Source organism: Rhinolophus sinicus, chromosome 2 (genome assembly GCF_057876585.1).
Source record: "Rhinolophus sinicus isolate RSI-liver-muscle chromosome 2, RSI-T2T, whole genome shotgun sequence".
NCBI classification, from domain to species: Eukaryota; Metazoa; Chordata; class Mammalia; order Chiroptera; family Rhinolophidae; genus Rhinolophus; species Rhinolophus sinicus.
Genome location: NC_142502.1, coordinates 173,173,968 through 173,199,689, shown reverse-complemented (window position 1 = coordinate 173,199,689; position 25,722 = coordinate 173,173,968). Strand labels below are relative to the sequence as shown.

The following is a 25,722-nucleotide window of genomic DNA, read 5'->3' as shown; positions in this document are numbered from 1 at the left end:
GTTTTTACTTGTAGATTTGGGCAGGGGAGACACGAATCGTCTTTTATTATTAAATTTCATTCAGTCAACAAATATTTGTTAAGGCCCACTGCCTGCTGGCACTTTTCTAATTGCACAAGCTAGCAAGGAACAAGATAGACAAAAACGTGCTGGGATGCTAAAGATAAAAAGTTGGAAAGCAAAGAAAGTCCACCGTGCACACAACCACCCCCTTCTGTGCCAGGGTCCCCACTCTGTTTTCTCCGTTTGGGCCCTTGAGACGCCCTGTTCTGCATCCTGACACCAGGGGCTGGTCCCTGTTGCTGGGGTAGGTCTGACTGTTTCTGATTGCTATTGGCAGAAGGACCCCTCGAGTTTAGCCCAGTGTACTAGTTTGTTAGGGCTGCTTTTAAAAATACCACAGCCAGAGGGGCCTAAACAATAGAAATCTAGTTTCTCACAGTTCTGGAGGCTACAAGTCCAAGATCAAGGTGTGTCAGCAGGTTTCATTCGGAGGCCTCTCTGCTTGACTTATATATAGTCATCTTCTCCCATTGGCTTCACATGGTCTTTCCTCTGTGTGTGTACATGTCTGGTGTCTCAATTTCCTCTTACAAGGACACCAGTCAGATTGGACTAGGGTCCACCCACATGACCTCATTTTACTTCAATTAGCTCTTTAAGGTCCCTGTCTCCAAGCAGAGGCACACTCTGATATTAGAGGTGAGGACTTCAACATGTAAATCTGGGGGGACACAATTCAGCCTGCAACAACCAGTGGGAAGGTGATCATTCCTTCCCACTGAGCCTCTTCCCTTCCTATTGAGCATCACCCCTCCCCACTGAGCATCACCCCTCCCCATTGAGCATCACCCCTCCCCACTGAACATCTTCCCTTCCCATTGAGCATCACCCCTCTCCATTGAGCATCACCCCTCCCCCCTGAGCATCACCCCTCCCCATTGAGCATCACCCCTCCCCAATGAGTATCTTCCCTTCCCCCTGAGCATCACCCCTCCCCCCTGAGCATCACCCCTCCCCATTGAGCATCACCCCTCCCCCCTGAGCATCACCCCTCCCCCCTGAGCATCACCCCTCCCCCCTGAGCATCACCCCTCCCCATTGAGCATCACCCCTTCCCACCGAGTATCCTCCCTTCCCACTGAGCATCACCTCTCCCACTGAGCATCTTCCCTTCCCCACTGAACATTTTCCCTTCCATTGAGCATCACCCCTTCCCACTGAGCTGTGGTATCTTTACCTCTTCTCAGAGATTTTTCTCCCACCATTACCTCCCCACTAGGACCATCTCAGCCAGCACCCAGGTGCAGGGAGGAGACTTCAACCTGTACGAGAACATGCGCTGCCATGGCGTGCCACTGGTCACCATCAGCCGGGGGCGGGTCGTGTATGAGAATGGTGTCTTCATGTGCGCTGAGGGCACCGGCAAGTTCTGTCCCCTGAGGTCCTTCCCAGACACTGTCTACAAGAAGTTGGTCCAGAGAGAAAAGGTAAGATGAAGGAAGGGGAAGATGTGTGGGAAGAGGTTGAAGCCCCTTATCAGGCATCTCATATGACTTTTAAATCTCAAAGATGTTCTCACTCTATTTTCCTACTGAATCCTATTGCCTGGAATGGTCACTTTGGGAAGGAAAGAAGCACAAAGTAAAATGTGTTGGGAAGGGTCCCCAACTCCCCTGGAGCTGAGGGAATACTGTGAGGTGTTCACAGCTGTCCTGACGTCTGGTCTCTAGGAGGATTCTTGACATCCCTCAGGGCAAGGGGCTCCTGGTTTGGCCTGGGCTACCGTATGTGCCTGGAGTTGCTCTTTTCTCTGAAGCCTACCCCTTCCCTGTGACTGCAGTAGGCTGAGTGGGCTTTGCTGAGTCTGGGTGCCCCCACACCGAAGTGGTCAGGCCAGGTCTGGAATAATTCAAATCTCATGGTTGCAGCCAGTCCTCAGATTCCATAAGCACCCTGGGCGTTCACTAAAGCTTTGGGCTCCATCTCATCCCCAGGGGCTCCACTCCCCTGGGTAGACACATTTACCCAAAAGAGGGCTGGCTATCCCTTATTGCTTGAGATTGATGTCCAGCCTTATGTTTGAAAGCTGCCCTAGACAATCTGGCCTGGATCCTTTTTGATAGCTCCGGATGCTGGGAACTGCTGTCCCCGGCCTCTGGGTGGAGGTTCCAAGCCATCAGTAAAGAACAAATCTAACAAACTGATCGTTGCTTGTTGAAAGCATCTTGCTGTTATCCCTCCCCATTCTCTGGCCTAATACAATATTACTGTGGCTTCAAAATGCTCCTGCCTAGCTATTTCCAGATGCTGTCTAGAAAGGGTGAGTGTTCTTAGATACTCATATATCACAACCGAGGGCCTGGGAGTCGCAGCCCTCACTGGGTCTAAGAGCTCGCTCCTGCCCAGGCTCTGGGAAACCATGGCGCACTTAAGAGATATCGATCCTTTTTAAAAAATGTTTCTTAATTTCCTCCCCCAGCTTCTCCCGTGTCCCATTTGTTTATTCCTTTTGCCCAGTACATACCAGTCCTCTATACACAGCAGTGTTCTGGAGGTACGAGCAGTGAAGGTTTCTGGGTGAATCAGGAAAACAGCAAAGTCTGGCCTTGGCAGTCAGCTACTTCACTATCCAGGGACGGAGACCCAGTAAAATAGTCTGTGTTTTAGCCAGAGTCCCCAAGTAGTAGCTCAGGGTTGGGGGGCATTTTCTGGGCCCCTCCCAGGTGACCTCTCCACCCCCACCTCACCCCTGTATTGTGATCACTCTCCCAGATCAGCGTCAGTTTCCCATTCCCAGGTCTCATGTTCTCTACTCATGACCAGCGCTGGCTTCCAGCAGGGGACCAGAGATTTAAAGGACCTTGACTGAAAACACACTCAGCTGCTATATTACTGAGCTCTACATCTGCTTAATAATATCGCAGGAATAGGCCTTTTAAGAGCTACCTCTGTCTTGGCACACTTTCCATCAAGTGATCACATGACCTCTCCTTCATCCAAACTTTCTTATTATCTTTGTTCTCTAATCCTTCATGCAAAAGCCAAGCTCCTAGACTCAGTTCCTCAGGCCTCCCCTACTTGTTCCCACCCTTGTTTCCTCCTTGAACCACCCAAAGACTTTCAGGAGTAGCTATTATAGCCTTTGCCCTCCCACCTGTTCTCTAAACATCCTTCCCTCTTGCTGGCCTGTGAGCCCCAGCCCTAGGATGACCCGAGGACACAAAGGAAGGAAGGTCCCATCAGGGGGCATGGTGGGCAGGCTGGCCTTCATGCATTCTGCAGGCCCCCTAACCAGGATTTCATTTCGCCCTGAGCATGGTCTTCAGAAGAGGCCCTCTGTCACAAGTTCATTCACAAGAACCACAAGTGTCTTTTACAAACTGTGGTCCAGCTCTCCTGTGCTGACAGAGAGTGTGTGATGAGACGAGGGGAAAACTAGAGTCAGATAATTCTGGTTTCCATTGTCCATCTTTGATTACCAGATAGCATTTTAAAGGATCAGGCAAAGAGGGCGTCCTGAGTTCCCAAAGGAACAAGAGGGAAATGTGAGCATGTCTGTGACCTCTGAGTCCCTCTCGATTTGCAGGCTTGGGGGCCTTGAGGTAGTGCCATTGCTTGGGTCCTTCCCAGTCTTGATGAAGTGAGGGCACATAAAACTGATACTTGAAAGCAATTAGCAAAAGCGTAAGAGTAAACAGCATATTAACCCAAAAGATCAACTCTGCTGGCAAGCCTTCCATGTGTGGAATAACTAAAGATCCTTCTCTCCCAAAGGCCAACAGAGAAACCCAAAGACAAGTCTGATGTGGGGGAGCAGACTTGGGTTACCTGAAAAAAGCATGACTTTAGTTATCACAGTGTTCAGTCCGAAGAAAACTCACAGTCTCAGGTAGGCGAATGGTCCTGTCTCCACGATACTTCCCAGATATGGACAATGGCAGGAGGCCCCTGGAGGACGTGCCAGAAAGAGCTATAAGAGCAATGCATTCACACAAGAATATCTGACAAAGGGTGGCTATAATTTCTAAAAAGAAAATGGAACATAATGTGTTGGGGAGAATGTGGAGAGATTAAGACCCTCATTCATTCCTGGAAGGAATGTAAAATGGTGCAGTCACTTTGGAAAAGTTTGGCAGTTCCCAAAAAGTTGGTTACCAAATGACCCAGCAGTTCCACTCTCAGGTATATACTCAAGAGAAATGAAAATATATGTCTACACAAAAGCTTATACATGAATATTCGTGGCAGCATTATTCATGAGAGCCCAAAAGTGGAAGCATCCCAAATATCCATCGCTGTTGAACAGATAAACAAAATGTGGTCTATCGATCTATCCATACAATGGGTTACTCAGCCATAAAACGGAGTGGAGTACTAATATATGCTATATCCAACATAAGTGAACCTTAAAAATATGCTAAGTGAAACAATTGTCACAAAAGACCACACAGTATATGATTCCATTTTTATGGAATGTCCAGAAGGAGCAAATCCATAGACAGAAAATAGATTAGTGGTTGCTTAGAGGTGTGGGGGGGGAGAATGGGAGTAACTGCTCATGGGTATGGGGCTTTTTTTTGGGGGGGGGGTAATGAAAATGTGTTGGAATTAGATGGTGGTGATGGTGGCACAACATTGTGAATATACTAAACACCACTGAATTGTATACTTTAAAATGATGAATTTTATGGTCTGTGAATTTTATCTCAATTTGAAGGAATAAAAAACAATATCTAACAACAGTTCTGTGGCCTTCCCAAAAAAAGATATTTTAGTCAGGAAATAGGGTCAAAAGAGATCAGAGAAAGTGTTTCAAGCCCTTCTAAAAGCCACCCTCATAAAAATGTCAGCTAGGTACCAGTTCACAGCAGAGCCAGCCACGGGGCAGGAGCGCCAGCTTCCAGGATTGATAGAAATTCAACCCAGAGTCCCTTTATCTAAGTTGGTTATAATGACAACATGACAATGTCAGGTCCTCAAGAAAAAGCCACTGTTATTCCCTGTTCTCTGTTACAGCCCTTATGCAGCAGAATTAGGGTATGCAGAAAAAGAAAAGTATCAAAAAACTCATTTTCCAAAAACTATAAATGAGGTTTCTCTAAAAAGCATGGGCCTCTGGGAAAAGGGCAGCTCTGGGATGGTGCCCCACAAATAAAGCCAGGAAGCAATAAAGCCGGGAGCTGTGGCCAGCCAAGGTCACTCACTAAGATTTACCCAGGACCTGTGCCCTTCACTCCTGGGACCCCTGCCACCAAAAGCCAGATGCCAAAGTGCAGCCTGGCACAGGCCAAAGCAGTTCAAACCAGGTCTGACATTCCAAGGGCTGAGCTGAACTACATACAGACCTGTTGTTGCAGAACACAAAGACATATGTAGACCGGAGAGCCTTCAAGAAATCACCCATGTCATGTCTCTGAACAAGATTTTCAATAAGCATCAAGCAACAAGGAGATTGAGGTTATGTCCCTGATGAGTGCCTGGGGTGGAGAGTATCTGTGCTCCTCCTTCAGACCTCGTGCACACCAATACTCTTCCTCCTCACAATAGCACCTTTTAATATGACTAAGCACCCTTCAATGACCTGTGCAATAGTAATAGTTGCTGGTACTTACGTGTCACTTGCCATGTGCCAGAGCAGTTCTAAGAGCTTTATGTATATTATTTGATCTCATGTGAGGGGTGCCCTCTAAGGTTGAATATCTCAGAAGTCTACCTACTACCTTAGAAAGGATTCCACCATAATTAAGGGGAGCCAGTGGGTATCTCCTCTATGCACATGTGCATGGGTGTGCGTGCACACACACACACACACACACACACACTCAGGAGGTACAAGAAAAGAATTCTCCATCCCCTGTGGTCAAGGTTTAGGAAGACTTTGTCACAATAATTTGGGTCCCAAGCAGAATGGCAGTGTCTAGGGTCCTGTCAGCCATCGAGGAGGCTCTGATGGCGGTGGTGGTGTCTGGGCTGATGATGGCGTCATCTTTTCCCTTTTTCTCCTTCTCCATCCTTCACTAGACCTTAAAGGTTAAGGGAGTGGACCGCACTCCCTACCTGGGGGATGTAGCTGTCGTTGTGCATCCTGGGAAAAAAGAGATGGGAACGCCACTCGCAGACACTCCTACCCGGCCTGTTACCCGACATGGGGGCATGAGGGACCTTCATGAATCCAGCTTCAGCCTCTCTGGTAAGAGCAAGCGCCTCTAGGACCGGTCTTGCATCTCCACCACGGTGGGGTGGCAGGAGGAGGGCCAAGGGGCCAGGAGGTCCAGCCGGGCAATGGGGTTTATGCTGTTTTTCCCTTCATCTTCCTCCCTCCCCTATTGCATATCTGGTGATGAGTGCTAGGTCCCCTCCTAAAGACACACAAATATTAGGGGGCCAGGAGGGCTCTCCCGATCCCTGGGCACCATTCTTACAGGCCTTGGCCTGTGGGAAAGTCTCCCCATGGTTGCTAACTCAGATATTTTCTTCCCTTGAAACATCTTGAGGGCCCTGCACATAGTAGGTGCCCCAGACATGATCCAAGCTCAGAAGGATTAACCCTCTCTGCTACGTGGGACTGCACCATTACCCTCTCCATGTACCTGCTCCTTGCCAGCCTCTCTGAAAGACCTGGTATTTCCCTTACTCTCTCCTCCCTCACCTTGCCCCCACGTTTGCCCCTGTCACCCTTTTTTTTTTTTGCCAGGAATTGTATTACATATAATATATGCATTGTGTATCCTCAGGGATTTTATTGTCAACAACTTTTTGTATCCCACGTGTTTTTGCAGCCATTAAAGGTACGGGGGTCGTTGCTGAATAAATGGCAACCCTCGGAGGAGGACAAACAGAGGCTGTAGGATGCTGGTCCTGCAGGCGGCTTTGTTGGAAACTCAGAGCACTTGAGCGGGCGAGGCCGTGCCTCTCTGAACAGCCTTCAGGCCTAGCCCAGGTGCAAACCTAGTATGTGCTCTGCGAGGGCTATGCTGGGGCCCAGAGAGGAGCAACATCCAGATCTGATCGTGGGGAAAAAGACTTTTCTGTTTTCATTTTTGAGTGAAACAAGGAGCTGTGGTTGACCCAAACCTCCTAAGGGTGAAAACTCTTACTAGCACTAGCGTGGGGAGGGGCTCCCGAGAACATACCACTCCTCTCCCCCAGGTGATGCTCATGCGGTCCTGCACGCCACTCACTCCATGCGGGATCTTGGTGAAGTCCTCCTTGCCCACAGCTTTCTGCTTTGTAGTGAAAGGCCGGTTATCTGACGCCACAGTGGTGTTTATAGGGAGAGATGAGACCCACACACACACTGTCTTAACCCGAGAGGCAGTGGGCTAAACCAGAGCGACGCCAAGAGAACAGGGCTGCCTGCTGAGCGTCAGTCCGCTGTGCTCAGCTGTGTGCTGGGGGCAGCTCCAGGCAGAAGTCTTGTGGTTCCTGTTTGAGGAGCTGATAGCCTGTGGGGAGGGGTCCTCTCCACCACTCTCCCCTTCCTCTCAGAGCTAATCTTATTAGCAATAACCACTCCCCCGCCTTGAGGGCCACTGGACCAGAGTTCAGGGAGTCAGGAAGGGATCCATGGTGTGGAGTGTTCATGGGCACTCAGCTTTGCCCATCCAGGAGGTATGAATGCCCAAGGCTGCCTGGGCATGGCCCTTCCTGCAGCAGCCAGCCCCACCAGAAGGGCAAGGCCTCCAGAGTGGTGGACCCTGCTGGCCATTGGCTTCTGCACCCACCCAAGTCTTGGAGCAGAGCCAAGACCAAGCAGAACGCCTCTCAGACTCAGCAAACATCAGGCAGCCTCCCACTGTCCCTCTGCCCCAAACCTTGTCTGTCTTAGATGGACAAGCTAAAGACTGTCCCACTGCACTGCCTGGGGCACCAGGCCTCCTTTTCTAAGTCTTGGGATTTCAAGATGTGGGGTTCTTTGGGGTGTACTTCTTTGATTTTCCAAATGAATAGAGCCCCCTCCCTTCTCTCTTGTACTGACTGAGACAAATGTACAAAAGCCCATGTATGTCCAGGCTTGGGAACAGTAAAGGGGGCATAGTAGGGCAATAAATCATGGAGGCTCTGAATCAGGAAGACAGGTTCAAATCCAGGTTCTGCCACTTACATGTTGTGTAACACTAGGCAAGTTACTTCCATGATCTGTAAAATAGGAAGGAGTTGTTGTGAGGATTAAAACAGATCATACACAGGGAGAGCCTAACAGCCTCCACCAGAAGAGGTGGCTGTGCTTTTATGATACAGGCAAGAGCAGCTCACCCTCTGCTTCCTTCCCTGCAGGTTCTCAGATTGATGACCATGTTCCAAAGCGAGCCTCAGCTCGGATCCTCGCTCCCCCTGGAGGCAGGTCAAGCGGCATTTGGTAAAGGCACTGACCAGCCCCCCAAATGAGGATGCACCGCTGCCACCAGCCCGCACACCCTCCGGCCGAAGCTGCAGGGGCAGGAGAGGCTGGGCTGGGCAGCTCACCACCTGAGGGGCCACAGGACCCGGGGAGCCCTCGCCATGTCTGACACGTGATTCACTGTGTTTCGAGCCGACCCTAACAGGCACTTTGAGATGTGTTCCTCCTGCTGCAGTCCTTTCCTGCCCTGGCCTCCTGGGGCCCAGGAAGCCCACACTATGCATAGAGCCCGCCCAGCCCCTCCCCTCACACCTGCCTCCGTGTGCTGGCTTCGGGAAAGCCCAGACTTGAGTGCCCTGTCCCTGGCTGACCCGCCAGTTGCCCAGAGCACTTTAGCAGATGTATTTTAAAAGGATTCCCTTCCCCCGCCCCTTCGGCCCTGTGGTCACTTTTCTCAAGTCAGACAGGTGTTAGCTGCCCAGCCACGCCCAGACCATCCCGTTTTTCCTGACTCACCTCTGGCCCCTGTGGGTGTGGTTGGGATGCTCTGCACCCTTTGCCAGCTTCTTCTTCTCCCTCCCCTATCTTTTGGGAGTCACATGCCCAGAAGGGCTAGCTGGGCAGGGTGTGAGGCTGGTGCCAGGCGCGTGTACATGATTTTGTTTTGCACGTTTGGTTTGCGCAGTGGTTTGGTTTGACTTGTTTGTGCATCCTGTGAAAAATAACGGTGCTTTGTGTCACTAGCATAGCATAGAAACAGGAATAGATGTGGACCTTAGGAGATGCTGCACTCGACACCAACCAGACAGCCTAGGGCACAGAAGGGGTGGAGGGTGGGGGTTGCAGGGCTTATAGGCCCTTCTTCTCCCCACCTGGAGTCTTCCAGGCTGCCACAGGCCTTGTTCCAGGCCCTCTTCCCATCTCTTCCCCTCCTGGTGTAATTCCCTACATTCTGAGAGGGTGCCTAGGGTGCTGGCTCCGAAGACCTTTAGGCCGTAGGGTGGCCTTTCCGGTCTCTGGCCCTGGTCACTCCCAGCGCTGACGTGCTCAGCTTCCTGTAAACTCCCCCTGCTGGACAGAGGCCCAGCTGCTCCTCCTGTGTGATTGGCGAGAGGCCTGACGCCTGCTAAGAGAGGGGGGAGCAGGCCTCGGGAGAGGAGGCTAGCCAGCCAGCAGGGAAGGAGACCAGGCCGGCAGGACCTGGCTGTAGTACTCACATCACTGTGCAGGTGCTATGGTCTGTGGTTAGCACCCTGCCCTCACCTGCTGTGGCCTCCATCTCCTCCTACGTCCAGGGGCCCTCCCTGCCTCTGAAGCTCCTGATTTCCATGGAAATACCAGAGGCTGGGTAATCTCCACCCTGAGTGAGCTGGGCAGTGACCCAGCCACCTGCCCTTGTTAAGCCTTGTCCTCCCCTCGGGGAAGTGGTTTCATGTTGCACATTCAGTTTAAGCATCCCAGGCTACGCATGGCTCCTGGACTCTTGGGCTAGTAGTCATACCTTGCACGTTTCTATCGTGCGTTTCATGTTTTCAAAGCACTTCCATATACAAGCTCTCAATTGCTCCTCATGACCACTGAGCATGTATTACACTCCCATTTCAAAGATGAGGCTCAGAAAGTTTAGACCTTCTGACTCCAGAAGTGTTATGACTACCCTTAAGAGCTTGGCTATCTACCCTAGCTGTGGAAAGGAAGAGTGGGGTGATGTTCCTTTGTAGATCCCACCTACAATTTAACCAATTAGAAGACTTACTCCCCTGATAGGCAGTCTGCTTCATTTTGCACAGGTAGATAGATTTTTCTTGTAACGCATATTCACCGTTTGAGCCAGAACTAGCTACGTGTTGGGGGTTTGCTATGTGGTTTGAGCTGCCTCTGCATCCTTATCCCTTCATGCTCATCTTCCTCATTTAGGGGCTGAGATGACAGAAACGGTAACCCAGGGAGCAGAGGCAGCAAAGGCACTCCTGGAGGGTGGCAGCCGTGGGTTCAGTGGGTAGGGATCTGGGCCTAGGGAACCATGACACTGACCCTTTGGTACAATGTACATCATCTTGATCCCTTTTCAGCCCTTGCTGGGTCATGGGCCTTGGGCAGATGCCAAAGAGCCAAGCAGTGGTGGTGGCCCACGGACAGAGCATCCCTGCTTGGGCTAGGAAAGCTTTACCTTCTCTGAGTGCCTCCGCCCGAGAGGTGCACGGTCTGTGGCTCTGGGAGACCACCCTTGGAGTGGTCCACCGTAGGCCTTTCACTTCATCCACCCCTGATCCTTACATAGACCCCACCCTTGCCCAGGAGCTTCTAGATGAAAATCAGAAGGAGATTCAAGGAACCAAATGAACGGTCAGCCCACCCGCTCTTTGCCCCTGTGCAGAGTTCCAGCCAGCTCCATCAGCCCCGCTGGCTCCTGGTTGGAATGAATAGGGTCTCTGGTTGCACTGAATGCAGCTCTCAAACCGGTCTTGTACTTGCTGAATAAATACTGTTGTTCTTGCCTTAGCTGCTCTCTAGGTTTGTGAGGTTAAGTTACCAGAAAATTGTGCTACTGTGTGTGCGTGTGTGTGTGCGTGTGTGTAGTGCTAGGAGTCCACGGTAGGTCTCTCTGTCAAGCCAATGGCGTGATGAGGGCTTTTCCAACACTGACCCAGAAACCACAGAACCACGCAGAAACCCAAACCCCCTCCAGCTGCCCAGGGAGCAGGCACAGCCTGGGGTCGGGATGGAGCCTCCAGCACCCAAGTGACTCCCTCACTGTAAAAGTCATGGTGCTAACATTGTGTCACCCCCACGACAACCCATGTCCTGTGCTTTGGCCACCCGTTTGAGGCAAACACAAAACAGCCCGACACATTGTGTTCTGGTGCAGGTTTGTATTAAACTGTAGCTACTTCTCACTTGGTCTCAGTTGTGTTTCTTTAAAGAAGAGGCGGTTTGGCAGGGGACCGCTTCTATAGTAGTGGGGTGAAGCTGACGTTGCTAAGAAAACTCAGCTTTGCTTCTTCACCTGTGGTGGGTGGTGGGTGGCAGGTGGCAGCTTACTGGGAGGCCTGAGCAGAGTATCCATATAAAATGTTGAGAGATGGCAGCGTCAGTGGCCCAACAGCTAGCAGTCAGTCCTCTCCTGACGGGAACAAAACCAGGGTTTGTGGTGCCAGGAGGTTGCTGAGTTACCTGAAAGGGATAATTAGGGGGAAGCATTAGATATAAAAGGGGAGAAACAGGCTTTCCCTACCTATCCTTTGTCACCTATTCTCTTGGCCACCATTTTGGAAACCCATAGCATCCTTCCCCCTTCACACAGTGGAACCCTTAGCCTTATAAAATCACAGAAGGCCGTCCCAAGGCCAGTGTGTCTTTGAAAGATCTGCAGGCCTGTTCTCTGGCTTCTCGAGAACCTCACCATTTGGATTGGCCCACTGTACCCCCAAACCTCACCCACCTGCATCAAGACTCCTCTGCCTTCTCTCTGATCGAGCACTTCCACGCTGAAGAGTGGGTGAATGAAATTGTTGCTTCCAGTACTATGGGGTCACTTGTGCTTATTTCTTAGCCCCAGAGGACAAAATCCTAATGAGGGAATTTTAGGTAGTGTGGGGTAATAGTTGGCAGCCGGGGGAGAACTTTCCCAGCTCTCATCACATAAGTAACCCTTCTGCAAATAAGACAGGCTGTGACCCAAAGAAATACCCAAAGCACTGCAGTTATGGCAAAGAACTTGGCTATGTTTACGAGCTCTGGTGGGGTTTCTGAGCCAGATGGAAACACCATTACTTGATTTTCAGGATGATGAGTCCGTAGGATGGTACTGGGCCAAAGTGCCCATGTTACCCTATTCTCCCATAACATGGGAGCACCCCAGAATTTGATTCCATTGTAAGCGTTTGGATGGAAGATGACATGGCCACACCTTTAGCATGGTATCAGGCGGTTTATAAAGAAAAAATAAATGATACCCAGGAAGACTAGATGCCTTTGTACGTATGCGTGTATGTATGTATGTAATTGTGGAAAAATAAAAGACCACAGACTCAGTAAAATAAGGCTTGACTGATTATAAGAATCTACACCTGGAGAAACCTGAACCAGCCAGCACATAGGCAAACATCACCCTCAATTTCTTCACTGAGAATTACAGGTTGACTTTTATATACAGGTACAATCTAACACTAAGAATTACCTTGTAGTTGGTGGAGGAGGAGATCTTATGACACCCCAGGGAGGAAGAAACCTCATGATACAGGGGGAGGGTAGACTATAGTCTTAGCTTAATAGAAGGCTATTTTACAGTGTTACTGATGACACATTTGAAGGGCTCTTAGTATTTTTCCAGTAAACCATTAAAGGATCTAACATGTTGTTGACACTTGGTACTGTCTTACAATGAAAGCTGAGTTCTTCACTTTTTTCCCCTGGTGTATTTACAAACCACACATTTATAACTAGAGGAATCTTGATTTGCCTAGGACAATCCTGGTTTAAGTCTATTGCTCTAGAAAAATTATTAATAGTACCCCCTCTCACGTTTAAATATGTCCTGGTTTGGACAACATATTACATGGTCACCTTATGTGCCTATATATTCATTAGGCTATTAATATGCCTGTCCAGGAGTTAAAACTATTCTATCACTGAAAGATGAGGGACAGGGCATGGTGGGAAATGAGGAAAATGGGTCTGGATTGGGTGGAGACAAGGGTTTCCTGTGACAAACCCTGAGTCTCCACACAGCTGCTGGAGGCTTCATGTCTCAGTGGCTGTGGACGCAGCACAGGGATGAAGGCCTGGGGACACTTAAGTTTTTCAGTTTAGCTTATAGATCTTATTATTCCATTAAACGTTGTAAGTCCACCAAATTTTATCATTTACTTTTAAGGGGACTTGGATCCCATTTATAAACTTTATTGAATACCTTACATTTTAAACTACACTTAAAATTCTATTTCCTTTTTAAGTACCTTTCCTGAGTACCAAATAATTATTACCAATCTAATAAATTAATCTTATAAATATAGTGAGCTTAGAGGTTTATTGGATGTTTTGCTGCTAAACAAACTTAGTAAGATTTCAACTTAAAAGTCCTAAGTCTTAAGTGACACATTTTAAATTAGCTATGAGGTGCTCACTCTAATATACCAAAATTTTCTTTTGCTAATACAAAAAATACCAAATATGTGCAGATTCTCTCTTAATACAAAAATGTTAACACTATTGTTTTGGTTCTTTAAAATCTTTAGTTTTGCAATTCTATACTTCTGCCACGTCTAAGTTCTCACTGGGTTTTGGCTACGAGTCTTATCTCGATGGCAAGCTGGCTCTTAGAGGATTAGAGGAAGGGCTGCTTACTAGCCCCACTCAAGTGGCTCAAATCTCCAAAGCTATGTACCAAATTTTCACTTTGCCACTATCTGGTCCGTCTACAAAACTGCACAGTTATCAGTGCAAGATTTATACATGAGTTCTGGCCGAATGAATTCTGCCTCCTCTAAAATTTTTTTGCATAAATTAGATCCTTTGTATTTTAAGGTTTCCTTGTATAGCTTTCTTTTTTTAAAAGTTTTAATTTTTTTTAATTTAATTTTCAAAACAGTTTTTGATTGATAGAAAAATTAAAAGGTAGTACAGAGAGAGTTCCCACATACCCCATACCCAGTTTCCCCTATAATTAATATCTTATAATTAATGTCATATAATTATATATATATTTTATAATATATCTTATTATATATCTTATATAATATATATCATAATGTAGTATAATGAATATCTTAGATTAATGTGGTGTATTTGTTACAATTAATGTACCAATATTGTTACAGTCTCATTAACTAAAATCCATACTTTATTCAGATGTCCTTAGTTTTTCCCTAATGTCCTTTTTCTGTTCCAGGATCCCATCCAGGACACCACAATACATTTAGTCAGCATGTGTCCTTGGGCTCCTTTTAGCTGTGAGTTTCTCAGACTTTCCTTGTTTTTAATGACCCTGATAGCTTTGAGGCGTATTGGTCAGGTATTTCGTAGACTGTCCCTCAATTGGGATTTATTTTATGTTTTTCTCAAAAAAAAAAAGAAAAAGAAAAGAAAATGGTTAGGCTTGTGTTAATGGATTTTGGGGAGGAAGACCACAGAAGTAAAATGCCCTTTTTATCACATCACATTCAGGGTATATACTATCAGCGACTTATCACTATTGATGTTGACCTTGATCACCTAGCTGAAGTCTGGTATCGTTTTTAAATTTACATCGTTCTCTTGTATGAGCTACAAGCTCCCTTTTTTGCAATATGCAACTTCCTTAATGACTACATATACTATGTATTGTACTAAATTTTGCAGATGTTTGCTAAATGACTCTCACAGTTAGGATTTTTTTAAAAATTCATTATCAGTTGTAAAATCTTTAATTTGTTTATGGGAGAGCAAGAAAATACCAGTATCTTAGAATGCCACATGATTAAGAAGAAATATGTAAACACAGGTTTTGTCTAAAATCCTCTTGAGGTTTTATCTAAAATCCTCTTGACTCATGGGTCAAAATTTAGGCATTTATACACACACACACACACACACACACACACACACGATATTTTTATACTCACTCCATAACACCAACTTTTTAATTTTTATAGTTTTTAGCTATACACAAATACACTCAGGCTGTCATATTATCTTTCCAATTTGAATGACAAAAATGTGTTGACTATTTTCCTCAAAATGCAAATTCTTCACGTTTACTAGTAAAAGTAAACAATCATTCCCTCAACCCTGAGATTCCTGAACACTATTTTTCTTTCTATAGATCAACAACATGTTATGTGAATTATAGCCCTCCAAACCCCTTTGGGGGAAACAGATCCTTCACCTGTAAATCAAACATCACCTCAAAGAAAAACAGTTGCTTACAGTTATGCATATTTAAATTTCCTAGTCTATTCAGTGTTTCCTGCTCTATTCGAAGTCTTGGTTTTGAACTATGCTCTGAAGTTTTGCTATCTCCGCTTACTTTGAAGGGAGTTGTTCCCTTTTGATCACTTCCTAAAAACACCAAGTTTCAAGACACTGGAGGGGTTCTTTTCAGTAAACTGGTCTTCTCCTGAGGTTAGCCTTCCATCCCTTGACTGACGTGGGAGCCACAACTTCTGGGAACAATGTCTTTAGGGGAAGATCAGGTCATTTTGAGCCCCAAGGGAAAGGAGACTTCAGTGGCAGGGCTTCGAGGGCCTGTTTCTGTCTCGCGGTTGTCCAACAGAAGAATGCCTGGTGTCCACAGAAGGAGAGATATGGAGGCACCATCAAGGGTGTTTTAGGACCAGATGCCACGTGAGGGGGTTGCTAAGGTTTATTCAGACACTCTGTTTTCCGGTGGCCAGGCTTTCATAAGTAAATTTATCCCAATGTGGTCTGGTGGACAGTCAGGGCTGGTATCTTCTCAAAGTTGTGAGGGTTTGAGCTTGTGCTTTGGGAGCACTTCATAGTCTTTACTTGCTGTCCAGAAGATGGTTTCGTAATTTCTCCTGGGTATCTGTCTGAGAAGCTATGAAAGAATTTTGCCTTTTCTTTGTAACTCTCACGTTTTCATAGCTATCACACCTTCGTCTGGCATCACGGTCACAGGAACTATCAAGATGAAATTGTAATTTTGGACATCTCTGCTCTGGCAGTTCCATTTTTAAAACAAATTCAATGAATTGGGGTTCATTATGTTTTCAACATGATCTGAGCAGAGGTGGGGGCTCCCTTCCAAATCCTTGAGCTAAAATAACCCATTAAGTCACAGTGGTTTTTAACCAGGGACGATTTTGTCCCCCACAAGATATTTGGCAATGTCTAGACACAATTTTTGGTTGTCAAAACTAGGAGAGGGGGTGCTACTAGAATCTGGTGGGTAGAAGTCAGGGATGCTGCTTAACATCGTACAGTGCATACAACAGCCCCCCCACCACACACACACAATAAAGAATTGTCCAACCCAGACTGTCAAGAGCACCATTGAGAACTGCTGGTTGGGTGAAAACAGGACCTTCAATCATTTTAAGAAATAATGTGGGAAAATTTTAAGAGGTGGGAAAGGTAACTCAGTTTATGATGCCTACCTTATGTGCAAAGCTTTCTGAACTAAAAACACCCCAGAGATGGAGCTGAACCATAGCATCCCCTGGCAACAGAGGGGAGGTAAGGGTGATGCCTGGAAAGTAAGATATCAATGGGTCCTGCCATGTGTATGCTCAGGCCTCATCTGGCAATCCTATGCCACCATCATCAGGGTCCATGTTGTGCCACATCCTGCCACAACTATGTTAAAATGTTGCAGGAAAATAAAAGACCACAGATGCAGAATTTAAAATTAAGTTTTGTTATTTACTGAGACTCTGTATGCAGGAAGGCAGAAGGTTAAGCTCTCACCAAGTGGCAACTTAATGACTGTCACATCTGAATTCCTTACCAATCAAAAGTATAGGCTTTCTTATATCCATGGGTGTAAACTAAGACCTTCTCCAGGAATTGCCTTATGACCAGTAGAGGAGGGGGACTTCTTAATACCCAGAGAGGGGAAAGAAGACCTCATGATACTCAGTTGGGGAAAGGAGAGTAGACATTATGGTTATAAACAAAACTCGAAAAAACTATTTGAAGGAGTGAAAAAATATACATCTGTAAAAGGTCACATTTTTCCAGTAAAATACTAAGGTTGTATCTTTTTTTTTTCTTCTTCTCAATTCAAATGCTTTCCTTTGGGTGTAACAGGTATACAATAAAATGCATTTGGTGGTTTCCCATTCTGCATGTAAGGAGTTTGGGAGTCGCTACTCCATCCTAACAACGAGTAAAAAGCTGAATAGACTGACAAAGCAACTATGATTCTTGGATCCATAAGAGGAGGACACAGTTCAAACTGCTGCCCCCAAGACTGAAGAGAGAGATAAATGAATAAAGTTGAAGGGATCATAGTTCCTGATTTTAAAAGCTGCTATGAAGCAACAGTAATCAAGACAGTGCCATGCAGTACTAGCAGAAGGGTGGGCATATAGATTAATTGAATAGAGTTGAGAATCCATAAAAAATACCCAAGTGTCTATTGGTCAACTCATTTTTTGACCAAGATGCCAAGATGATTTAATGGGGGGAAATAGTGTTTTTTGACAAATGGCTTATGGACAACTGGATATCCACATGCAAATGAATAAAATTGGAACTTTACCTCACACCATATATAAAAATTAATTCAAAATGGATCAAAGACTTACATGTGAAAACTAAAACTATAAAACTCAGAAGAAAAAAAAATAGGGGTAAATCTTCAAGACTTTGGATTTGGCAATGAATTCATAGATAAGACAGAAAAAAACAAACATGATCAACAAAAGAGAAAATAGATCCGTTTGACTTCATCAAAATTAAAAACATTTGTGCTTCAAAGGACACTATCAGGAAAGTGAAGTGACAGCTCACAGAATGGAGGAACATATTTGCAAATCATAGATGTGATAAGGAATTTGTAATAACTTATGACTCAATAATAAAAAGATAAATAACTCAATTAAAAATGGGCAAAAGATCTGAATAGACGTTTCTCTCAAGAAAGTATACAAATAGCCAATAAGCACATGAAAAGAAGCTCAACATTATTAGTCATTAGGAAGATGCAAATCAAAGCCACATTGAGATTTTACTTCACACACCCTAGGATGGTTATAATAAAAAATCAGATAATAACAAGGGAGGGTTAGCGAGCACATGGAAAATTGGAACCGTCATACACTGTTGGTGGGAATGTAAAATGGTGCAGCCAACTGCAAGGCCTGGCGACCAGCAAAGAACAGCTGTTGAGGCAGAGGGTCCTGGGAAAGTGAAGCCCCAAGCAATGACCTCCTTTGGAGAGTGAACGCCTTCAGTTCCCAGGCGGTCAGAGCAGCAGCTGTAAATTGAAAATGCCAGGAGTGTATATCTTCCCCTGCCGGTCTTCAGATTGGCCTCCTCTTCTACCCTGTCTCTGCCTTGTTTGGCCTTTCTTTGCTCTCCCAAGTCCTGGATTCATGAGATGGCTCCTGACCACAGCACTACCCATAAAGGCCTCCAGATGGCGCTTTAAGCCCATCAGTGGCTACCTTGGCTAAATGATGCCGCAGCTGACCTAATTTAGGTGAACAGGGAAGACCCAAGAAAGGTAGATGGTCTAGGTTACCATGGCCTCAATCCCAGCCCCCAGAGCAGCTCAGAATCAGTTCAGCTTTGAGTATGAGGAAGAGACCATAGCAGCCCTTCTCCTACTTGGAGAACCCTGGGTAAGTTGTCCCTTCCAAGGCTAATCTCAGGGTTTAGGTAAAGTTTGTCAACTTTAGCAAATAAAAATAAAGGATGCTCTATTAAATTTGAATTTCAGATAACAAATAATTTTTAGTATTTTTAGTATAGATATGTCTCAAATATTGTCTGTGTCATAGTTATACTAAAAAATTATTTGTTGATTATCTGAAATTTAAATTTAACTCGACATCTTGTATTTATCTAGAAACTCTGGTTTAGATTTACTTACATGAGTTTTCCGCCTTTTATGTAATGTATGTTGATGGAATATCTGCTAAGCATGTGTTACGTACTACAAAAATGAATCAAGTGCAGCTCCTGCATTTAGAGATTCGTTTGGGGAAAAGGCATATTGACAAAATAATTGTAGGACAGAAAATGTAGGAAGCATGGGATAATGGAAGAAGTTTGGATTTTGGTGTTGGCTTTAGGTTCAACCCCTGTTTCTGCTGTTCACTAGCTGTGTGTTAACCTTGGGCAAGTGAGTTAACCTCTCTGGGCCTCTGCTGTTTATTGTGAAAATGGAAGTGATACCAACCTCAGAAAGTAACCAGAGAGGTCATAGGAAATGGTATGCATTTCATGCCTACCTGTAGCAGGAGCTGAATAAATGCTAGTTTCCCCTTTATAAATAAGAAATACTGTGAAAGAGAGATAACTAAAAGCGCCACAGTAACAATGAACTTTATATCTGCTGTAAAAAGAGCTCTACAAAGAATGTTAACACTTCACTTTTTAAATAACAATAATAGCTGATACTGTTTACTGAATGCCCACAACGTGCCAAGCATTGTCCTAAGCACCTGATAAACGTGATCCATTTAATCTTCATATTAACTCTCTGAGGTTTTTATTATTATTATCCTCACTTTACAGATGAAGAAAGTGAGTTAAATAACTTGCTATAGAGCTAGCTAGTGATTTAGTATTTCCACTCAAGTTCATGTAGCTCCCTAACCCGTGCTCTTAACCCCTATCTGATGATACCTTTGCATGAATTGGCCCTGGTCGTTTCAGTTGATGATCACTAGGCAGAGTGGCATGATTTGTGCCCACTGAGCAGCAGGAAGAGCTGCTGCTGCTGCAAAAGCTGAGAGGTGAAAGAGAAGAGTCCTGGGGCCCTGAGGCCACCTCAGACTCATCCAAGTTAATCCAAGCCTTTGTCACCCACCCCATCATCATGGTGGGTGTCTTCCACAAAAAGCAGTGTAGCATCTTGCAACCTAAGCCACTGGTCTAGAATTACTGTTCATTCTAGATACCATAGGGCATTACTGGTTACAGGGAAGTTGTCTTAAGTAAGACCTTTGCAAGTTCTAGATTTGCGTATTTGCTCCTATGGAATGCAACGGTACAATTGAAAAGGAAAATCAAGTGACTTCTTGACCCTAATGAGAGTTTCGGTTATTATTGATAGTTACCATTTGTTGGGCATTGACTGTGTGTCAGGCACTGCTAGGCATTTTTCCTACATTATGTCATCTACCCATCACAACACCAGGTAAGAAAAACCAAGGTTCAAGTTCACGTATCCAGGAAGTATTGGCCCCAATGCTTGTGCAGCTCCAGCAGGGTCGAGGGTTCGATTCACTCTCTAGATAAGGACTCATGTGCTTCAAGCTGTGTGATTAAAATTCATTCCTCAGCAAGATTACATCCTGCTTACATGGATAACTTCTACATTTTAAATCCACATCAAGGGTTTCGTCTATGTGGCAATCAGTCCTATTTGAATGCACTGTTCCACTTTTAGCTGGTTTCAAATGAATAATGAATAATGTTGGTAACAGTTACCAGCACAGCTCCTCCCTACCTTCACCTCACACCAGGTAGGACAGTCCTGCATGTTCCATTTTAAAATCTAAACCTCCACCAGCCAGAGTTAACCCACTTTCTTATACTCCCTTCACCACCTGGATTCCCAATCACCCTGGGAACAGTACAGGAAGGCCAGATTGTTTCTAACTTGCTTGGCTGTTTTTAGTCCCATGTGAGGTGCTAAGAGTACAAAGGTAAATAAGATATGGTCTTGGAATGTGAGGACCTCTGGTGGGGAGAGATGTGAACAAGAATGGTGACACCAGGCAATGGGGAACTATGATAAAGAATGTACTTGAGCAGGGCTAATAGTAAGAGGTCCTTTACTTGGGGCTTCAGGAACACCTGGAGGCCCAATGAAATTTTATACAAAACTGTCTCTATGCATATGTGTGCATTTTTCTAAGGAGCGTATTCATAGATTTCATTAGACTTGCAAAGGGTATCGAATTTTTTTTTAAAATGTTCAAAACTACTGCTCTAGGATTTTGGAATACATTTTGAAAGCCACCATACTTTTCAGGGATGCTACTAGTTTTGTCAGCTTATTTCCATCTAGACTAATCAATACCATGCTATTTCCTTTCATTTCTTTCACTGATAGGTTTTAATTGATAATATGAAGTAATAGTCAACGCTAATATATTGACATATCTTATTATCACATTTAAAGATCTATTAAAAATCCATTCTCCTCTGGAAAAGAAAAAGAATGTACTCGATACCAAAGAGAACATGTCAACTGCCTGGGGGAGGTCCAGGCCATTGTCCGAGAAGAGATGACACTAAAACTGGTCTTGCAGAATGAGTAGAAGGTTGCCTAACGAAGAGAAAGGAGAGACTCCAAGCAGGGCAGCCCCCATAATGCAGGCTCAGCCACAAAACAGAACTGCTTACTCAGCCAACTGCAAGGGGCATGCTCTTTGCGGCTGACAGATATAGCAAGAGGTAACCAGGTTGGGATGAGGGGCATAAAAGGAATGGAGGGTGAAGTGAAAATGGTTAATAGGGGCCAGATTATAACAGAGCTTGTCCACCGTGTGAAGGAAGCTGAACTTTTATCCTTTAAGTCAGTGTGTCTCAAATTTTCCATAAAAGTACCCTAAAAGGCAGTGGATAATACAGGCTTAGAGTTACCTTGAGTTCAAACTCTTTTTAAACAACTTGTCTTTAAAATCATGTGATTCTTGCATTCTACTTCATCATATATCTGTTTGTTTTTGTCATGCTGGGTCTCAGCTCCCGCTCCCTGCATAAGAACGCAGGATGTGGTGAGGCCAAAAAGGAACACCCACAGAGCCATGGATGGGGAGTTCATATCACTATATTCTCACTGGCAGCTGGGTCGGAGATACAGGAAGCAGGAGCCACACGATGCACAATCCGCCGGCCATTTGTCTGCCAACCAACCAACCCCCTAGCGTAGCCACGGCAGTTATATTAGTGGCAAATGGCTAACCGGTCACAGCCGATGGCCATCTAATAACTGGGCCAGCACCTTTCCACGTGAAGCCGAGAGCCTGGAAACTGCTCTCTGGGACTCTGTCCCCACAGTTTTAATATTTTAAAATGTTGCTTTCCTGAATCTTTACATAAAGTTTAAACTTGAGGGGGTGGCCGGTTGGCTCAGTTGATTAGAGCATGGTGCTAATAACACCAAGATTGCCAGTTCGATCCCCACATGGGCCAAGTTTAAACTTGAGGAAGAAGTAACTATTCTATAGCTCCTCCACTCTGTTTCCTTACATGAATCCCCTGTGCCCAGAAAGTCTCTTCAGCCAGTTTGAGAAGGACTGCCATAGGGATTTAAGCATAGGAGTTATGTAATAGGATTTATCTTCTAGAAAGAGCCTTGGAGCAGTGGTGTTGAAGATGGGCCAGAGTTGGGAGAGACTGGAGGCAGGTGGGAGGCTCTGCCATAATCCAAGAAAGAGACGGTGAAGGTGATGGAGATGAAGAAGGGAAATAGTTCTGAAAGGCATTTAAAAGTGGAGTTGATAGTATTAGAAAATTCTGGAATAGGGAGTTGGGGAGAAGGTGAGGGTGAACCTCATCCTCAGGTTTTTCTTGGATAGTGATACTATTAACAATAATAGGGAATATAGAAAGAAATATAGAAATGGGGGGAAAGGTAAATAAGGTAAAACCCACAGAATCTGAGGTGCCTATGGGACATAGGGTTGGAACTATCTACAGGGCAATTACATATACAGGTCTGACAGAAGAGCTGATTGGGATGGAGATACAGATCCAGAGGTCGTGAGAATAGATTAGGCCATTCAGAGTATATATAGAGGGAGGAGAGAGGAAAATGAGATACGGAGGATCCCTGGTTAGGGGCAGATTTAGGGAGCAAGGGACAGTGGAAAAAAGAGTGTCAAAAAGTCAGGGGGACCCATGGCTCCCTGGTGAATGGCCAATTCCAGGGTTGATGCAGGAAAGGTATAAGATAAGCCTGGAACATCTTGTGTCAGAAAGCAAGGAAATGTTTGAAAAATACCTACAACCATGGAGCTGAGCTGAAACTTCAGAATGGGCAAGCAAAATAAACTGAGTCTGAAATTTTCCCCTTGTCTTTGTAGCACCCAGACACCCTGTAAATATAGTAGGAACAACTTAATTTCTCCAACTCTATGGCTAAGAAAAGGTGTAACCTGGGTTTTTGCTCTCCTAACCTCTTGATTTGTCCTGGGAATTAGTTGTATCCTCTACAAAGAATCCTCTCCTTTCTGTGAGTTGCCTTGGATGGAAGGAGCGAATCTTGACTCAGCATATGCCCTGTCCCTCTCTTATTCTCTCCATTTGTAATTGTCTGCCTTCAGATTCTCCCCTGATAAAATGGGCTCAATCAGAGGGCTTTGACACCAATAGTCCTGGGGTTCAATCTCTGGGAGCTAGACAGGAAGACTTGGAAAAGAATGCTAGCCTATGAGTTCTTCCTTCTGAGTCATTGGAAGAGAATGCAGCATCTCCAGCTGGTCAACAAGCCCAGCAGAGGCCAGTGATGTTTACCAAGAGGGCTCAATCCTAGCTGGTTAGGATATGATAGAATGGTAAGGTATGAAGAGTTTATACTGATTACAGAGGGTGACAGGAGTCATGGAGGAGGCCAGTACCCCGTAAGGAAATTTACTTAGTGGAAACATTTGGGTAGTATAGAAGGTAGACTAGCTAGAGGTGAGGATTCAGGAAATAGAGAATGCCAGAGTCTCAATTAATAGATTACTAGAGTTTTGGCATTACGATGGAGAGCTAAGGGAGTGAGAGAGTTATAATAGTAGCAGTAGTACTTAAAGATGAAATACATATGAAAATCATAGGGAAAATGTTGATTGAGACTCTGGCAATTAGGTCGGAGAAAGTGAGGAAGAATGAAAAATTGTTTTCTTTTAGTTTTGTTACCTTTTGACCCCCTTCACCATTTTCTTTGGAGCCAAAGAAAACCTTTAAAGAATCTTTGAAGAAAATCTTTGTGTTCACTTGATTCAATTGTATAAACACTTATTGGAACTCCAGTATGTGTCCCATTCTGTGCAAGATGCTGAGGGAGCTGATAAGACAGAATTTTTGCCTACAAGGAGCACATAGTCTGATTGGGGAGATAGACGTGTACACCAAGGCAAGAGAGGTACAAGAGTGGAAACCTGGGCAGGCAGGCATGAGCAGGAAGAGGAGGGATCTAGAAGAACTGGGGAGATCCATGCAAGCAGACTTGGAAATGGGAATTCGGGAACACCAATAAATATATCAAAGGTGGGAGCTAGTTATGAGGAGGTAGAATCTAAGCCAGCTAGTGGGCAAGAAGAAGAAACACGAATTATTTACAAATGCATTGGGAGAGAGTACAGTTGATAAAAACTCAAATGATATGTACATAGACGATTTTCTTAGCTCGATTTAGGAGTAAAGGTATAGACTTTCTGGTAGGAAATGAAAAGGAATGTTTAATACAAGTAGAGTAAAATTGAATTTGGGGATTCGACTGACAGGCTGTAATTGTAAGAGAGGAGATAAAACCCAGCCTTAGCTCTCTCGTGTTGTTGAAAGAGAAAAAATATTCTCCACTTTTCCCTTTGCTGTAGCTGTGAGACAGATAAGAATCCGTCATCTGGCTACTATGGAATCAGGTGCAAAGGGTTCTTCCTGTGACCAGTTAGACAGGGTGGGGGAATTGTTACCCTGTTGCTAAGGAAAAAGGAAGGGGCTGTTCCCGGTTGTCATGGTGACAAGTTAAGAGCGTTCCCTCGGTACCGCGGTAAATTTATGAAGCGGGTTCTTCTCCTTGTTGCTATGACAATCTATAGGGACTGTTCTCGTCGCCCCCCACCTCCCGCCGCCGTTGCTAAGACAAGGTGGAGGTAGTGGCTGTCCTTCCCTCGCCACCGGTTGCCTTGGAGACGGCGGGTGCCCTGGCCCCGCCCCGCTCGGACTGACAGCGGTGGCCGCATCGCGCCTGCGCAGTTCTCTCTTCCCCCGCAGTCTCTGTGCGTTGAAGCCGGAGACCGCGGCGGCCTCTGTTAGGACCTTCCGCCCCCGAGCCGCCGGCCGGAGCCGCAGCCTCAGCCGCAGCGCTCCCACCGCCTGTCCCCTCCCCCGCCGCCTCCACCGGAGCCGCGTCGCGCACTGTGAGTCCGGGCCGAGGCGACAGACGCCGTGGGGCTGAGTCAGCGGGAGGCCCGGGCCCGGGCTGGGGGAGGGGAACCGGCCTGCCCCCCTCGCCTACCCACCCGCGCTCCCGCCCCCCCCAACTGCGTCTCACCCCCCACTCGCCTCCTTCCCTCCATCCCTCTCTCCCGGGCTCCCTGCGGCCGCAGCCGTCAGGCCTCCTCGAGCCACTCCCCCTCCCCGTCCCTCCCTCAGACCCGCCTTGGGGGTCCTTCCCCACTGGTTGTGGCGCTACCGCACCTCGGCCCTGGACTGATTTTTTCCCCCCAAGTGCCACCCGTCCGCCGTTGTCTCTCTTCCTTACTTGTCTTGGGCCTGACACCTCCGGCCTTTCTGGTTTTCCCCAGTGATACGCCAGAAAAAGAGTGACAAGGGAGAAAGCGAGGGGAGACTTGGGGGAGGGGGGGACATTCCGCCTGCCCAAACCTTCGGGCCTCAGGTTTCGTACCCACACGCTCCTGCCCTGGCTGGTGTGGGAAGCGGGTCTGGACAGTTCTGACCGGCGGCTAAGAGCTCGAGTGGCTTTCAGAGTAGATTTTGCTGAGAAGGGTTTAGCCCCGTCGTGGTCAGCTACTGTTTAGTGAACA

General features: G+C 46.1%; 2 protein-coding genes across 3 annotated transcripts in view; both read left to right on the top strand.

Annotated features, from left to right (window-relative positions):
- Positions 1–11,241, top strand: part of DPYSL5 (dihydropyrimidinase like 5) — a 78,650-nt gene extending 67,409 nt beyond the window's left edge. The window contains exons 11-13 of the mRNA XM_019735333.3: positions 1,283–1,490; positions 6,025–6,193; positions 8,281–11,241. Coding sequence (XP_019590892.1) covers positions 1,283–1,490; positions 6,025–6,193; positions 8,281–8,366 — 463 coding nt within the window. The 3' untranslated portion in view covers positions 8,367–11,241. The remainder of the gene's footprint in view (positions 1–1,282; positions 1,491–6,024; positions 6,194–8,280) is intronic.
- A 13,692-nt stretch (positions 11,242–24,933) lies between these two features.
- MAPRE3 (microtubule associated protein RP/EB family member 3) overlaps positions 24,934–25,722 on the top strand; it is a 44,280-nt gene continuing 43,491 nt past the window's right edge. For both annotated transcript variants that reach the window (XM_019735336.3, XM_019735335.3), the window contains exon 1: positions 24,934–25,095. The gene's annotated coding sequence lies outside the window, so the exon portion shown is untranslated. The remainder of the gene's footprint in view (positions 25,096–25,722) is intronic.